We start from the raw sequence: 14815 nt of genomic DNA, 5'->3' as shown, positions 1-14815 counted from the left end.
CACATGGCAAGTTAAGAGGCAAAACCAAAATCTTAAAAGTGGTTGACCTTATAAGAGATAGAGTGTAGGTGATGATATCAAGGTTACAGGGCACTGACCCTGGAGGCAATTCATGTAAATCCCACTACCTGTCCAAGCTTGCAGGTACTTCAGCCCCCAAAACTATAAGCCGGAATGAACCTGATTTTCCTTATAAAGCACCCAGTTGCTGGTAACTTTTGCTGGCAACATAAAACCAAATGAGATAGTCTTAACTGTCCATTTTGTTACACAGGGAATAGTTCTGAGGACACTCCCAGCTGAGAGCTGGGCCTTCTAGAATGCTCTCGAGGCCCTGAGAGTCTAGAAGTCTTGAACCCTGTAAGATTCTAAAGTGTGGGCTGGAGAGATGGCTTGACAGTTAAGAGAACTGGCTGCTGACAGTTATAGAAGACCTGGCTTCAGTTCCCAGCACCCACATGGTGGCTCACAACCATCTCTATCCCTGGTTCCAAAGGATCTGACACCCCCTTCTGGCCTCTGTGAATACTGCACACATATGATGCATATACACATATAAGCAAAACACATCAAATAAAAAAAAATAATATCTTGAAGGAATTCTAGAATAGTCCGGGCCTCAGCATTCCCCAAGAGGGTAATAACGCTCGCCCTTGATCCTCTGCCCTGCAGCTGTGCATCCCAATGGCCTGCTTATTCTTACTAAGGTCCCCACACCTCTGCACGGTCACCCCAGTGGAAAGCAGACGTTGTAAGGTCCAGACGCTTCAGAAGAAGGCAGCGGCGGCAGCAGTACTGTTCTGTCAGGCTTTGGGACAGAGACTCCAGGGCTTCCTGGAAGAAGAGTTCACGGTCACACCCAGGGTCCCATGTCTGGGTAAGGATACTGTCCACAGCCATCTACACATGCTCTTACCCATTGTGATGCATCCAGTGGGGAGCGAAGGAGGGGCTGCATGGACTCTGGGGGCAGGGAAGGCAGCTGCTCAGAGATCTGGTGGAAGAAACCATCAGAAGGCACAAGCAGGATGGACCTTCAGAATACTCCAGTGCCCCTCAGCCATATGAACCCAGGGCCTCAGAAGCATCCATAGTGGTAACGTTTTTGTTTTTGTTTTTTGTCAACCTGACACAGATCTAGACAGACCTGAGAAAAGGGACTCTCCATTTGAGGAACTGCCTCCGTCAGACTGGCCTGTACGCATGCCTGTTGGCAATTTTCTTAATTGCTATTTGATGTATGAGTGCCTGGCCTGCTGTGGGCAGTGCTATCCCCGGGCAGCTGGACCTGGCCTGTATACAAAAGGTGGCTGAAACAAGCCAGAAATGGGCTAGTAAACAGTGTTCCTCTGTGGTCTCGACTTCAGTTCCTGCCTTGAGTTCCCTCAACGATGGGCTGTAACTTGTAAACGGACACAAACCTTTCCTCCTCACACTGGTTTCAGTCAGTGTTTTATCACAGCATATTAAAACAAATGGTGACCAGAGTTCTAAAACCATCCCTGTCACTGGGTCATTCTTTCTAGAGATGGCTTTGAAGACAGGATCCTCTCCCCAAGTAAGGTAGCTCAGGAGGGGACCCTGTCTCTCTACCTTGTTGTGAAACTCCCGAAGTAGCTGGCTGGCCAGGGTTCCTCGCACGGGTTTAGGGAGCCCCAGCGCTTGAAGAGTTAGCATCAGCTCCTGAACCGCGCCATTCCCCTCCTTTGTCCCTTCTCCAAAGGACTGCACAGGGCTAGGGTCTAGCCGGAGCCGCAGACGCAGAAGGCGGGCAGCCTGGAGCTCGGAGCAAAGAAACCCTAAAAATAGGAACAGATCCCTGCTCAGCTAGAACCTTGGCTCCTCCCCCAGAGTAAGCTTCGCTCACTTCAAGGCTGCAGCTCCTCCTCCTCCTCCAGCCGACTTCAGAACCACCCCACCGGTCCATCTCACCCAGCCCATTAAAGCTCTCAGAGACCTTCGTCAGAATTCCAGCCCAGCCCTAATCCGACCCCGCCCGGCCACCGCGGCCCGGGGAGCCCAGTCTCAGATTCAGAGCCGGCCCCGCCCCGAGGCCCCGCCCCGCCCCGAGGCCCCGCCCCGCCCGAGGCCCCGCCCCCTCCCGCCTCCCGGGGCTTTCCAGGCTCACGCAGCAGGCGCAGGCCGCCGCCGGGCTCCCGCAGCACGGTGGCGCAGTCTCCGCCGCAGAGCGCGCGATCCGGGCAGTGCAACGCCCGGAGAAGGCCGGCCAACTGCCGCAGGAATTCTTCCTCTGACTCGGGGCCTGCGGGAGGAGGAAGCCATCAGGGAGCGGCGAGCCCCGCGCCTCCACCCGCCGTCCACCCAGATCCTCACGCACCATGGCCAGCGCCCAGCACTGCGGTGCCCTCCTCTCGCCGCTCCAGAGCTCCCAGAGCCGTCAGCTCGGCCGCCAGCCGCGCGCACAGCGCCCTGAAGTCCGCACACGCGGGGCCCCGAGACGCCGCCGCCTCCGGGAGGGCACCGTACCTGCGGCGGAGCGCACGTCAGTGCGAGTCCCCGTGCGTCCGCGTCCCGAGGCGAGTGCGCCCTTCCCGTCCCCCCCCCCCGAACCCCTTACCCCAAAGTCAGCAGGTCGCCGGCCACCGTGGCCCCATCCATCGCAGCTTTGCCTGGGGACCCCGGGCGCGTACCCCCTTCCGCTTGGGGCAGGCTCCGCCCCGAGGGTGCCTCCTCCCGCCCCCCCCCAGCCTCTACCCAATCACATTCTCGTGCGAAGGAGCTTCGGCGCTCCGATTGGCTGGACAGTCCGCCACGCGCGCCCATCAGGTAGCTTGTCCAGGGTTGTAAATTTCACAGCTTGAGGTTAGGATCCCCGAGGTTGTGGGACGCTTGAGTGTCCCTGCTCTCGGGAACATAAAAGCAAAAGGCAACCTGTTTTCCTTTCCACTCTTTTTTTTTTTTTTCACTCTCTGCTTTTTAAATTCATCGGTTTTGAGGCAGGGTCTCGGTATGTATGTAGTTCAGGCTGGCCTCTTGGTCCTGCTTCCAACTTCCTTGTGTTGGTTGACAGGCGTGTGCCACGCCCCGCTGCCCTTTGCTCTTTAATCACCCCAGACCGCAAAGCTCATCCAACTTGTTTTCTTTCACCTTAGGGTTAGAATGTCAGCACACCCTCACACCCACTCTCCCACTACAGGTAGGCCCTCCTTCCACATCACAGTGGGCTCCTGTGCTATTTATTCATCCTCTGCCTCTCTAGGTCTTTGAAAGATGGAGCAGGCGCCATTGAGAAACTGCGTGCGAGGGGAGAGGCAGCAGGCAGGACTTGGGTGTGACTTCGCCCTTAACCAGCCCATGTTCCTGCCAAATTGGTTTTCCATCTATATAATTGGGGTCCGAGTAATGATACTTGAGATTTATTTTATGTGCATGATTGTTTTGCCTGCCTCTCACATACGTGTGTATGGGAACCTCGTGTGTGCCTTGTGCCCATGGAGGTCAGAAGGTGGCCTATGATCCTCTGGAATTAGAGTTACGGATGGTTGTGAACCATCATGTGGGTGCTGGGAACCAGACCCAAGTGCTCTTAACCATGTAGTCATCACTCCAGCCTCTATTTTTTTCCCCCAATGGGGTCTCTCACTATGTATTCCAGGCTGGCCTTCAACTGAAGATTCTCCTATTTCTGCCTCCCAAGGTCTGGGACTACCAAATTCGTGCCTCGCCCAGCCTTGCAAATACTCTCTTAAAGGCATCAGTGAGGATTAATTAGTTCTTATGTAAAAGTTGCTTAAAAGTCATGTAGGAGTCAATATATCCTCAGTAAAGAATAATAAAAGCAGTGGTGGCCCATGCCTTTAATCCCAGCACTCCGGAGGCAGAAATGGATCTGAGTTCGAGGCCAGCCTGGTCTAGAGTGAGTTCCAAGACAGTCAGAGATACAGAGAAACCCCATCTTGAGAAAACACCAAGTAATAACAAGCAGGGGACCGGAGACAAGGCCCAACAGTTAAGAGCACTCACTGTTCCTTCAAAGGTTAGTTCCCAGCACTGACCTCCAGAGGCTCATCAGCACCAGACGACCCACCCCGCACTTCTGGCCTCTTTGTGCACCCCTGCACACCACACACACACACACACACACACACACACACACACACACACACACGAATAAATCTGTTTCAAAGCCAGGTCTGGTGGCTTAGGGTTGTGTTCCCGTGTGGGTAGCTCACAACCACTTGTAACTACAGCTCACATGCATGTACCCACAAATAATTAAAAATAAATCTTACAAAAACTTGGGCCACTAACCTTGACTCCTCTTCTTTTGGTGCAGGGGCCTTAACTCTGGCCACTGCTCATGCTAAGCATGTGTTCTGCCACTGAGCTACATTCCCAGCTTGCTTTCCAACTCCATACAAAGCTATGGACTCGGGCTGGAGAGCTGGGACAGCAAGAGCACTTGCTGCTCTTATGGAGGACCCGGGTTCCCAGCAACCACACAGTGGCTCACAGCCGCAACCCCAGCTCTAGAGGACCCGACGCCAGGTAACCAGGCGGTGCACACACATACATGTATATATATGCAAGCAATAACTCATAAAATAGATAAAACCTTTAAAAAAATCTGTGGACTCTTTCAAAACATCCCTTACCCCCCTTCTCCCCTCTCACACACTACCTCCCCAGGGAGGAGCTTTCTGTCAGCTTGTTCCCCCGGGGGCCTTCCTCACACAGCTACAGCTAGCCTTTGAAAATCCAAATCATGCTCGGGAGCCTTCCCGTGGCTCCATCTCACTCACTCAGGGCAACAAAGCCCGTACAATGTCACTGGAAGCCTGGCACGCCGTCACCTTTCCACCCCCCTCTCCCAGGATTCCCCTTGCTTAACTCCACTCCCAGCTTACCCTGCACACACCCACAGGACCCCTCCCCTTTTGCAGGGTTTTATTCAATGCTTGTTGTCCACTGCAGCACCACCAGTAACTACAGGGCTTGACACGTTAGGCGTTTAGTAAATGTACTTGGCTGACTGGACAAACAAAACCCAGCTAGACGGTCAGCTAGGGACTAAAGGATGCTGAGGGGAAGAACGGCAGGAGTCCAGTCCTTCTGGTAAGCAAGTGGAGGGGGCGCGCCAATGCAAATAAAGACCAGGCTTAGACACTGTCACAGACATTTCTTGGAGCAGATTTCAAGCCCCTCTCCCCAATGACAAGGCTGGGTCTTTGGCCCCCCCATCCTCCCTCCGCTTCAGCCTGCACTGACGCTAACAATATTGAGGTCACAGACTGGCTTGGAATCACGATCAGGAAGATAAATGTTGGCGTGCCTGCCCCAAAATCTGGGGGGGGCAAGCATCCAATCTGAGGGGCAAGCAGCTGGAAAATTGGGGGCTCCAGGGTCTGAGGTCTTCCTGGCTCCCAGGGTTCAGCCCTCCACGCCCCCCAGATATGGGGGCAGTGAAAGGTAATCATGGATCAGAGGTGGGTGTCAGCAAGGAACAGGGCTGGGGACCTGGGAGAGGGGTACTGGGAGATGGGGACTAGGGAACCTTCCCCGGTCCCCACTGCTTAATCCGAAGATCTCACAGCACCATACAGCACTCTGGTCCCCCATCCCACCCCTTCCCAAAACGAGGTAGGTTAAGAATGGAGCTTCCCCCCACTCACCATGGAAGGGGGGAGACCGAGGCACAGAGAGGGGGATGGGGACCCAGGCTGCCCCAGCCCCCAGTTCCTCCGCCCTCAGCTCTGGTGGGTTTGACAGTGATGAGAGCCGAACAGTGGGGATGGGAGAGACACCCCCCTCCCCATTTTCTCTTACCCATCCCAGGGTCTGGTTGGGAGAGCTGAATCACAGGTTCCGGATACAATAAATAGTTAATAATTTAAAGGAAGTGACACAAATATTAATCCCTTGAATCCCCACAAGGCCACCCGAGTCTAGGTAATGAGGAATGGTTAAGTGCACATCCCTAGTAACTTAGGGCCAGATGTAGGTCCTAAGCCCATAAACCATCAAGACTGTCTTGGCTCTGAGACCTTGGTTCCCCTATCCAGGACACCAGTTCCTAGGCACAGTGACACCCCACTCTTCTTAGAGAAAAGAGGCTGTGGCACCCCTCTTCTTCAGAAGGAAAGCATGGGGAAGTGCATTAAACAGTGCCGAGCTTTCCAAAGCAACTCCCAACCGAGATGGAGGAGGCTAACAGGAGATGGACCTGAATGAACTAGGGGTTGGTGGCAGGAGTGATCTGCAAGGGTTAGGGATGATGGGGGCTTCTGTGGAGCCATAGCCAGCCCAAAAGGTACAGCTGTGTACAGGAGAGAAGGGTGGGCTTCCTCTAAGTACCTGCTTGACCCCTGCAGCTGCCTGTCTCTGCTCAGCTGAGAGCTGGTGCAATCCTCGGTGTGTACAATCCTCTGCAGCAATGCCAGGCCCTAGAGGTGGGAGAGGGGAACTGCTGGGTGGTCCAGGATCCCAGCAATCTGAATTCACACTGGTGCAAGTGTTTCCCCAGGATAGAGGATATCTGGATGTTGCTGGGACTTTGTAGTCTTAGGAACCTCTGGATGGTAGGACTCAGGGGGGATCAGGTGATGAGGTATCTGGGGGCTTCATCAGTCTAGAAGTACTTTGAGTTCAAGAAACTCTGGGGTCTGAAGATGCAAGGCCCTGAGACATCTTGTTTCTAGCGTCTCTGGTACAGAGGGACCAAGGTCTCAGGCCAAAAACAATCTCAAGATTGTGGGGGCTTGAATCCTGCACACAGGGGTCAATTGGTATCTCAGAGTCTTAGACCCAGTGCTCTTAGAGCACCTTGGAGTTGCTATAGAGCTGAGAGTCAAGGGATGAGAGGCCTGGATTACCATGGCCACTACATCTCCTGAGATCCAGGCTCCTACCCAGCTGTTGGTTGGGGAACGTAGGTAGAAGGAAGCTAATGTTTCCAGAACATTTGGGTTCTTAGAATTCAGACCCCAGGGAAACTGGAAGGCTATCTAAGCACTTGAGACCAGTGCACTGGACCCAAAGTGCTGGTGGCCTTCAGGCATACATCTGAGGGGTAACAGGCATCTCAGAGACCATCCGTGAGACCCAAGCTCTCCAGAACTGCTGACTTAAGGGGCAGGTGTTCGGGCCCTGGCTCCCAGGGCATCTTGGTGTCTGATATCTGGACCTTGCTGAGCTCTGAAAAGGGCCTCCCAAGTTATTTTGGTCAGAAAACACCTCATGTTTGAGGATATCTGAGAACTTTTGGTGCATTTTGGGGCCCACGGGAATCTGTGAATCGCTTGTACATGAACTCATGGTAAGATCTGTGGACTCTCAGGAGTGAGTAGACTTCAGGTCAGTATCTGGTGATTCCAAACCATCCTGGTGTCTCTAACCCGGGAGGATTTGGTGTTTCCGGGTCCTGGGCTAGAAGGACATCCAGATGTAGGTATACCAGGTCTCCAGTGAAAATTCAGGGACTGTTTTCTGGTGATCCTGGGTCCTCTGGTCTCAAGGTCTAAGTCATTTGATAAAGGGTCCCGGTTTTAGCAACTCCTGACTAATTTGGGAGCTGTAGTATGAGTGTTTACAATGTCAAGTATGACCTGGAGTGTGGGTTGGGTATTTAGACAAAGAGTCAGGGTCCAAGATCCCTGGGTCTCAGGGGTGTAAGCTCCTGGGCCTTCTGAGATGCAATGTTTGGAGATGTTATGAGACTCCTCAGTGGGGGAAGAGGGAGGGAGAATCCAGAATTCAGGACTCCTGGGTCCACTTGACAGACATCCTGATGAAGCTGAGTCTGAGATCTTAGTCCTAGGTTTGGGGTCCAAGGTACCAGATCTGGGATCTCTCAAATCCATTTAAGCTCCAAGTTCCAGACGTACCTAAGTTTGGGTTTTAGGTTCGTACGGAGTTCAGGGTCCTGGACCCTCCATTTTAGGTCTTCAGACCGATTTTCAAACCAGCCCAACGATCCTCACCGTGCAGCCTCCTCATGGCGACCCCCACAGCCTGCGCAGCCGCACCGTGCTGCAACCCAGTGACAGGCGCGCAGAGGTGCGTAGCAGCAGAGGCAGGGCACTGCCAGCGACAGCGCAGCCAGAGCGGCCCAGCGTGCAGCAGGGCGCGGGTGGCCTGGCTCACATGCGCATGGGTCCGAGAAGTCACCCTCGGCGTCCGACAGACAGTGGTACAGCAAGCTCTCGGCACACCACAGGCAGCTGAGCCTGCGCACTAGGAGGCGACCTGGGTCTGGGGCCTCTGCGCACCGACCACCACGCCCATCCGCACGGCGGCGGAAGAGTGCTCTGCAGTGCACGCAGCGTGCAGCCTCCTCGGCCTCCGGGGAGGCCTTGGCTGGAGCAGGAGTGGGGCCCGGACCCGGGGGTGGACGAGCAGGGGGTGCTGGGGGCGTAGCCTCAGTGAGAGGGGCGGGGAGTGACACTGGGGGACCCAGAGCTGCACCCCTCAATGCACCAGTCTTGGCGAAGCCCACGACGCAGGTAGACAGGGGAAGAGGTGCCGGTAGTCCGGATCGCCGGTAGTCCTCATAGCCACGGCCGCCCCAGCCCTGGCTCCCTGCCCCGGCTAGAGACTCTGAGGGTTCTGGAATCCCAGTGAACGGTAGAAGCGGAGGGTAGCTCTGCAGAGCCAAGGGACAAGGAGATCAGGTTAGGGACATCTGCAACTCACAAAGTCCCCATAGGCTACCCAGGTTCAGAAGTGCCAAAATCCCAGGATGTAGCCAAGAGCCAGTCAAGAGGAACCGTGTCCTCCTAAAACTCTCTTGGTTTTGGGGTTTAGACTCCCAGTCTGTTCCTCATCCAAGTCCCTCAGCCCTCAGAGACAGATGAATGTAGGCAGCAAGCACACACCTTAAGAACCTTGTGGCTTCCCAGTCCAGTCACACTCTACCCCCAATCCTTCTTCAGGATAAAGGAAACAGTCCTAAGGAGTCCTTTCATGAGTTCCAGCATCTTCTAACATACTTGAAAATCTGTCCAGGTCCTCCCTCAAGCCCCAGTATAAACTAGATGGTCTTCAAATCTCCCAGAGAGCTAGAGACATCTGGAAGCTCCTACCCGCTCTCGGGGGCCCAGGCAGCTTTCTTTCTACCCCAGTGTGGGACTTGAACTCAGCATCTCCAGCACCTTCCACCCTAGGTAAGCACTCTATCACCGAGCGACTTCCCAAACCCAGGTCTCTTTCTACTCCACTGCCGCCCACAGCTCAGTCAGACTGGCCATTTCCTGGGATCTGGGTCCCTTCTCGCTCAGTTGGACTTCAGCTCGGGTCAGCTTAGGAATCAGCCCTGAAGCAGCACAGCTCTATTCGATCATTGCTGAGGTTCGTACCTGTGCAGAGGAGCGTCGCCGTTGTGGGGGTGTGGCTGGTGGGAAGGCAGATGTTGACTCCACCGTGACAATGGGAGCCGCAACAGCTGTGGGAGGAGTCTCCTGGCGGCTGTGACTGGAGGAGGAGTCGCTGTCCACGTGGGACTGAGGGAGATTGGAGAGGCCTTAGTGTAGGGAGTTCTCCAACCAAGGATGGTGCCCTTACACAGACCTCCCTTCCCCCCAGAGCAAGAGCTCTGCAACCGGGAGGCCTAAGCTCAAACCTTTGCTCTGTCACTGGTTATGTGACAAGTGAGTCACCTCTGAGCCTCAGTGTTCTCCTCTGTAAAATGAGGATCATCATAGCATCTACTCATAAGGATTTGTTTAGGGCACTGTCAAGGCCCAGCACAGCGCCCTCCACAACGGAGCCTCCTTACAGTCCCTGGCCAGTACAGCTGTCCCCATCCTAGTCCCTTGCTAGTGGATTCTGGGCTAGCACCCTACCACTGAGCCACACCCCAGCCCCTCACGGGGGGGGGGGGGCTGTCACATCCACAGCCCTTGGCTATTTCCTAAGAGTCTCTTAGCCCAGGCCTCAAACGCAGATCCTCTTGCCTTCCCTCAGAAGTAGCTGGGATTATAGGTGTGTACCACATGACTCTCAGATCACCAACCTACAGGCCACCCACCATCCTCTCCCTTCCCAGAAGCCCTCTTCCTTGGCCAGTCAGCACACTCCTGCCTCATTTTCACTACAACGCGGCCTAGACATCTGTCGTCCACCCAAGCCAGGCCCTCTACTTTACTAGCTGAAGCCCCATTTCTCAGGCCCTCCGCTCCCTCTCTGCAACCTGGACATAACTCCTACTTGGCTGTTCACGGCCTTCATTCGACAGCCACTGAGCACCACGGCATGCTAGAGGCAAAGGCCACTGATGCAGCTTCCAGCTCTGAAGAAGAGTTCCATAGACATGCGCGCGTGTGACTCTAGGCCACCTCCGCCCCCATGACCTTGAGCTTCTTTGACCCAAGAAACTAGTTTTGTTACTCTTGGTGTTCCCAGCAGCTCCCAAAATGCATCTGGACATTCGTGCCTCACTTATTATCATCGCATCCATTTATTCAACCCGCTTACTGAACACTTCATGTGCACCAGGGACTCGAGGGACTAGAGGTGAAGCAAGGAACCAGCGAAAGATCCTTGGCCTTCAGGAGTTGACGTGCTAGCATGGAGGATGGGTAGGGAACTATCACATAAGGAACTGGTTTAGAAGGTGGTAGTGGGGCTTAGAACCAGATAAGGGGGACACTGGAGATCGTCATGGGGGTGGGGGATGGTACGCAAAGGTTTTCTTTGTTTTGGTTTTGAAACACGTTCTCTCTATGTAGCCCTGGCTGTCCTAGAACTTGCTCTGTAGCCCAGGCTGGCCTCAAAACCACAGAGATCTGGCTGCCTCTGCCTCCTGAATGCTGGGATTAAAGGCGTGTGTCACCATGTCCAGGTTGGCAAAGTGTTTTATGTATTCCAGGCCTACTTCATAGCCCAAGGATGACCTTGAATTTAGATCCTCCTGCCTCCACCTCCCTAGTGCTGGGATTACAGATGGCAGCCGGAGAATCAAAGCAGGGCTCCGTGCATGCTAGGCAAGCCGATCCCCAGACTGAGAATGCAATTTTCATTAGGTTGCTCCATGAAGCCACCAAGAACACGTTTGTATAGGGCCTCAAAGGAAATGATGGTAAGTCAGATGGAAATCTGAAGAAGCGTTCTAGACAGGAGGGCCCCAGGACAGGGACGTATCAGCCCTGTTGCAATGAGAGGGAGGAGTCTGACGGGACTAAAACAGGGTGAGAGGAGGACCAGTCCCGGCCCAGAGGGAGCTCGGGTGCCACCGTGAGTGGAGGAGCCACGGGAAGGTCCTGAGTAGAGATAAGAACACCGTGGCACCCCACTCCCACCCCATGCGGACTTGTTCTAAGGGTCAGGAGAGAAAGTGACAAGAAGAAGCTGTGGAGACATTTCAGTTGGGAGATGAGGTTGGACACCACTGGGCGAAAAGCAGATTTGGTCATTTTGACAGTAGAACCTGGGCCGGGGCTGTAACTCAGGGGTGGAGTACTGGCCGAGCATATACCAGACCCTGAGTTTGCGCCCCAATACTGAGAAAGAAAGAAAGGTAGGAAGGAAGAAGGAAGGAATTAGAAAGAGGGCTGAAGAGATGGCTCAGAGGTTGGAAGCACGGGCTGCTCTTCCAGAGGATCGTGGTTTGATTCCTAGTGCCCACACAGCAGCTTACAACCAGATGTAACTACATTCCAGGGTGATCTAACAGCTTGTCAGGTCTTCTCGGGCACTAGGCACACAGTAGATGCACAGACATATATGCAGACAAAGCACACACACACACACACACACACACACACACACACACTTTTTTTTTTTTTTAAAGAAAGAAAGCAAAACCAATATCGTGACAGATTCTATAGGAAGCAGGAAAACACAAGCGGCCAGGCATGGTGGCACACACCTACCTGTAACCCCACACATGGGAGACTGAGCTGGAAGGATCACGAGGTCCAGCTGCCTTCATCTCCTGACAGAAGGATGGCCACAGCTTCTCACTGTTACCCCTCCCCACCAACTCCTACCATCAGTTCCCCAGCAGAGCCAAGGAGATTCTATTGATCATGAACTGACATCAGAGCCTTCCCTCCCTCAGAACCCTCTATGGCTTCATCCCTCAAGGTAGAGGAGAAAGCCCTTACAGTGGCACATAAGATCCCACACCACCAGGCCCTGGGTCACATGACCTGGCCGTGTGGTAAGGCCTTATCTAAAAAAAACAAAACAAACAAAAACCGACGGCATCAAGGATGGCTCCGAGTTTACAAGCCTGCAGCTTGGGCAGTAACTAGAACACAGAATTATCAATTCATAGCCAGGTGGTGGGTGCAGAGGCCTTTAGCCCCAGCACTCAGGAGGCAGAGGCAAGCAGATCTCTGAGTTTCAGGCCTGCCTGGTCTACAGGGAGGGCTACACAGAGAAACCCTGTCTCCAAAAAAAGAGAATTATCAATTCATTCGTCCATGCACTCATTTTAAAGTTCATTGCTTTTTATATTTTATCTTTTTCTCTGTCTTTACCATTGGACTAAAGCACCAAGAAAAAAAGGAAGTTTGCTTTGCTTACTAATATATCCCTGTTGCCTAAAACACTGCCTGGTGCTTTTTAAGTACCCTTGACCAAATGTATGATTCACAGCAACAGAGAAAAACTAAGCAGGGTGTGAGGGTGCACCCCTGTAATCCTACCAAGTAAGAGGATCCAAGCTGCAGATCAGCCTAGGCCATAGAGTGAGAATCTGTGCCACCATATCCTACTCCATTCCCCCACCCCACCCCAAAAAAAGGAAGGTAAAAGAGAGGAGTGAGCAAGCAAGCCACAAACGGTGACACACACCAATGATCCCAGCACTCAGGAGGACCTAAATCCAAGGTCATCCTCAGATACATATGGAACTTTGAGACTGGCCTGGGCTACATTAAACTCTAACTAAAAGTAAATTGACAGACACATATAAAAGAATAGAGCAACTAGAATGGCCATGGTTGAATCGCCACTATCCATTTGGGCCTGATTTTGTGTCCCCAGCATGTGACCTTTTGCGAGCTCCACAGCAAGTATTCACTAGAACTGCCCTCCGACCCCCCATGGCAGATTCCAAGACTCACCGTCAGAGGGCAGGGGGTCTCTGCAGTGTCCTGGGAAGGGGAGGAGGAGGAAGAGGAAGAGGAGGGAGTGAGCGAGCCTAGGGCAGGGAGAGAGGCAGAAGTGAGTCCCCAGACCCCAGCTTCACCCGTGTCTGTCCCCCAGCCTGGGAGTCTGTGCCTACACCACTCACCTCGGCTGAGGGAGGCCAGCGCAGCTAGCAGACTCTTCTGGAACTCATCAGCCTCTGCGGGACTCTGAAACGTCAGCCCAAACTTGCAGTCCCCCAGGCTCCAGTGGTGGAAGATAGGGTTGACTTTGTTGTAAACCAAACCTGGCCGCAGGGTACACTCCAAGGTGGTCTGAGGGGCAGAGAGGGGCTAGGGTGGGGTGCCAGCCCCTCTGCATATCCCAACCACTTCACTTTCAACACCAGGTGGACCTAGACACAAACTAACACATCCTAATCTTAGGGGACATGGCTCTGACTCTGCAGTATTCCTTCAATCCTTTGATTTCTATACTTATCGAATTTCTTCCTCTGATGTCCCAGTAGGAACCTCCAATCTTATTAAATGTTAAAAAATAAAAATAACCTTTTCTCATAACTTAACATGCCCTGCTTTGATTGAAGAAAAGGCATTATTCACACTTTACTAGACATATCAAAATATTACAGTCAATTCCCTTCTGATGCCTCAATAGTCCCCTGAAAGCTGGCCCAGAGATACTAACCTACACAGCCCCCTCAATGCTGACCACCCCTTGATGTCCCTCCATGTCCTTGTCTATCCCAACACTTCCTCTACACTGTTCCTCATGCCCTGCTTTGAAATGCATCCTCTTTCCCAAGCTTTCAAGAAAAGGGTCTCACTACCTAGCCCAGGTTGTCCTGGAGCTTCACAATCCTCCTGCCACAGTGTCCCTAGTGCTGGGATTAGAAGCATGTGACATAGGACTGTCAATCATATGTGACACTTCTAAGCAGACCCCACAGATGCCTCCAGATACTTAGGGCAGACAAGAGCCAGTTGGTAGAGGGCATCTCTGAACAAGATGGAGCCCGAGGAGGGTTCCGAGCAGAGAAGGAACATGATGTGAGTTGGGTGTGAGCTGGGTCGTTGTGGACAGACCAGGGTTGGAGGAGGAGCAGGAACAGGACAGGAAGACCACTACCGAAGTAGCTGTATGACAGAATAGCCAGAGAAGCAGCCGACACAAGTTCCCCAATACCCCACCCCACCCCAAATCCCAGCTCTTAATTCCAAACTCCATCCCATGGCCCACTCTGAGTCCCAGTGGGAGGGGAACAAATGACCTCTCCTGTCCCCCCCCCTCCCCAGGCCCTTCCCTCCTTCCCCAGGGTTCATCCCATTCCCACACCCCAGGGTGGCTCACTTTCTGGTCCCGAAGCCGCTCCCCGTGGATGACGTAGTGCCCCTGGCGGGCCCCCCCCTCGGGCCTGGCCCCTCGGACCCGACATACGCTCACCTGGCTGAGGCCCCCGCCCCCCACAGGCAGCCAGCCCCCACTGGAGTCATCTCGGGCCATCACCACGGCTCGGACCCGCACCATGTACCTGGAGGAGGTGGAGGACAACACAGGCCGTGAACTCCAATCGTGCTCCCGATTTTAGCGTTCCTCTAGCCCTGCTCTCCCTTTATCTGCTACCTCCGGATGGGCCGGACCCTCAAGCCACCAGTGCCCCCACCCCTTGCCCACTTTCTTCTACCATGGCTTCTTTCTTCTTGGTGACATCTTGCCCACCTACCTTTTCCGTCGTATCTACCTTTTCTCACCATACCCACCT

General features: G+C 53.7%; 2 protein-coding genes and 1 long non-coding RNA gene across 4 annotated transcripts in view; 1 reads left to right on the top strand and 2 right to left on the bottom strand.

Annotated features, from left to right (window-relative positions):
- Fam98c (family with sequence similarity 98 member C) overlaps positions 1-7822 on the bottom strand; it is an 8872-nt gene extending 1050 nt beyond the window's left edge. Inside the window, exons 1-7 of the mRNA XM_028859547.2 lie at positions 6316-7822; positions 2579-2860; positions 2339-2487; positions 2129-2263; positions 1594-1799; positions 917-994; positions 718-834 (exon numbers count right to left, since the gene is read on the bottom strand). Coding sequence (XP_028715380.1) covers positions 718-834; positions 917-994; positions 1594-1799; positions 2129-2263; positions 2339-2487; positions 2579-2784 — 891 coding nt within the window. The 5' untranslated portion in view covers positions 2785-2860; positions 6316-7822. The remainder of the gene's footprint in view (positions 1-717; positions 835-916; positions 995-1593; positions 1800-2128; positions 2264-2338; positions 2488-2578; positions 2861-6315) is intronic.
- LOC119086733 lies at positions 795-1499 on the top strand. The gene is made up of 2 exons (XR_005090074.1): positions 795-877; positions 1136-1499. It is a non-coding gene; the product is annotated as an uncharacterized LOC119086733 (long non-coding RNA).
- On the bottom strand, positions 5124-14815 carry Spred3 (sprouty related EVH1 domain containing 3). Of its 2 annotated transcripts, XR_005090073.1 has the most exons (6): positions 14404-14815; positions 13199-13367; positions 13029-13105; positions 9315-9458; positions 7845-8602; positions 5124-6404 (listed from the first exon to the last, which is right to left on the bottom strand). XR_005090073.1 is itself a non-coding variant. In XM_028859546.2 (5 exons), the coding sequence occupies exons 1-5, from the start codon at positions 14578-14580 to the stop codon at positions 7937-7939; spliced, it is 1233 nt and encodes a 410-aa protein (XP_028715379.1). In that variant the 5' UTR covers positions 14581-14815; the 3' UTR covers positions 7728-7936. The 2 variants fall into 2 exon arrangements, 1 of the variants encoding a protein (XP_028715379.1); XM_028859546.2 differs by lacking the exon at positions 5124-6404 and having other exon boundaries at positions 7728-8602.

Source organism: Peromyscus leucopus, chromosome 1 (genome assembly GCF_004664715.2).
Source record: "Peromyscus leucopus breed LL Stock chromosome 1, UCI_PerLeu_2.1, whole genome shotgun sequence".
In the NCBI taxonomy this organism is placed as follows: domain Eukaryota; kingdom Metazoa; phylum Chordata; class Mammalia; order Rodentia; family Cricetidae; genus Peromyscus; species Peromyscus leucopus.
Note: the sequence above shows the minus strand (reverse complement) of the source record. Positions and strands in the feature narration are given on the sequence as shown.

Coding starts and splice junctions, on each gene's coding strand:
- Spred3 (XM_028859546.2), bottom strand. CDS start 14,580: ATGGTGCGGGTCCGAGCCGTGGTGATGGCCCGAGATGACTCCAGTGGG. Junction 13,106..13,198: donor GCTGGCCTCCCTCAGCCGAG/GTGAGTGGTGTA, acceptor TCCCTGCCCTAG/GCTCGCTCACTCCCTCCTCT. Junction 8,603..9,314: donor GGCGACGCTCCTCTGCACAG/GTACGAACCTCA, acceptor TTGGCTCTGCAG/AGCTACCCTCCGCTTCTACC.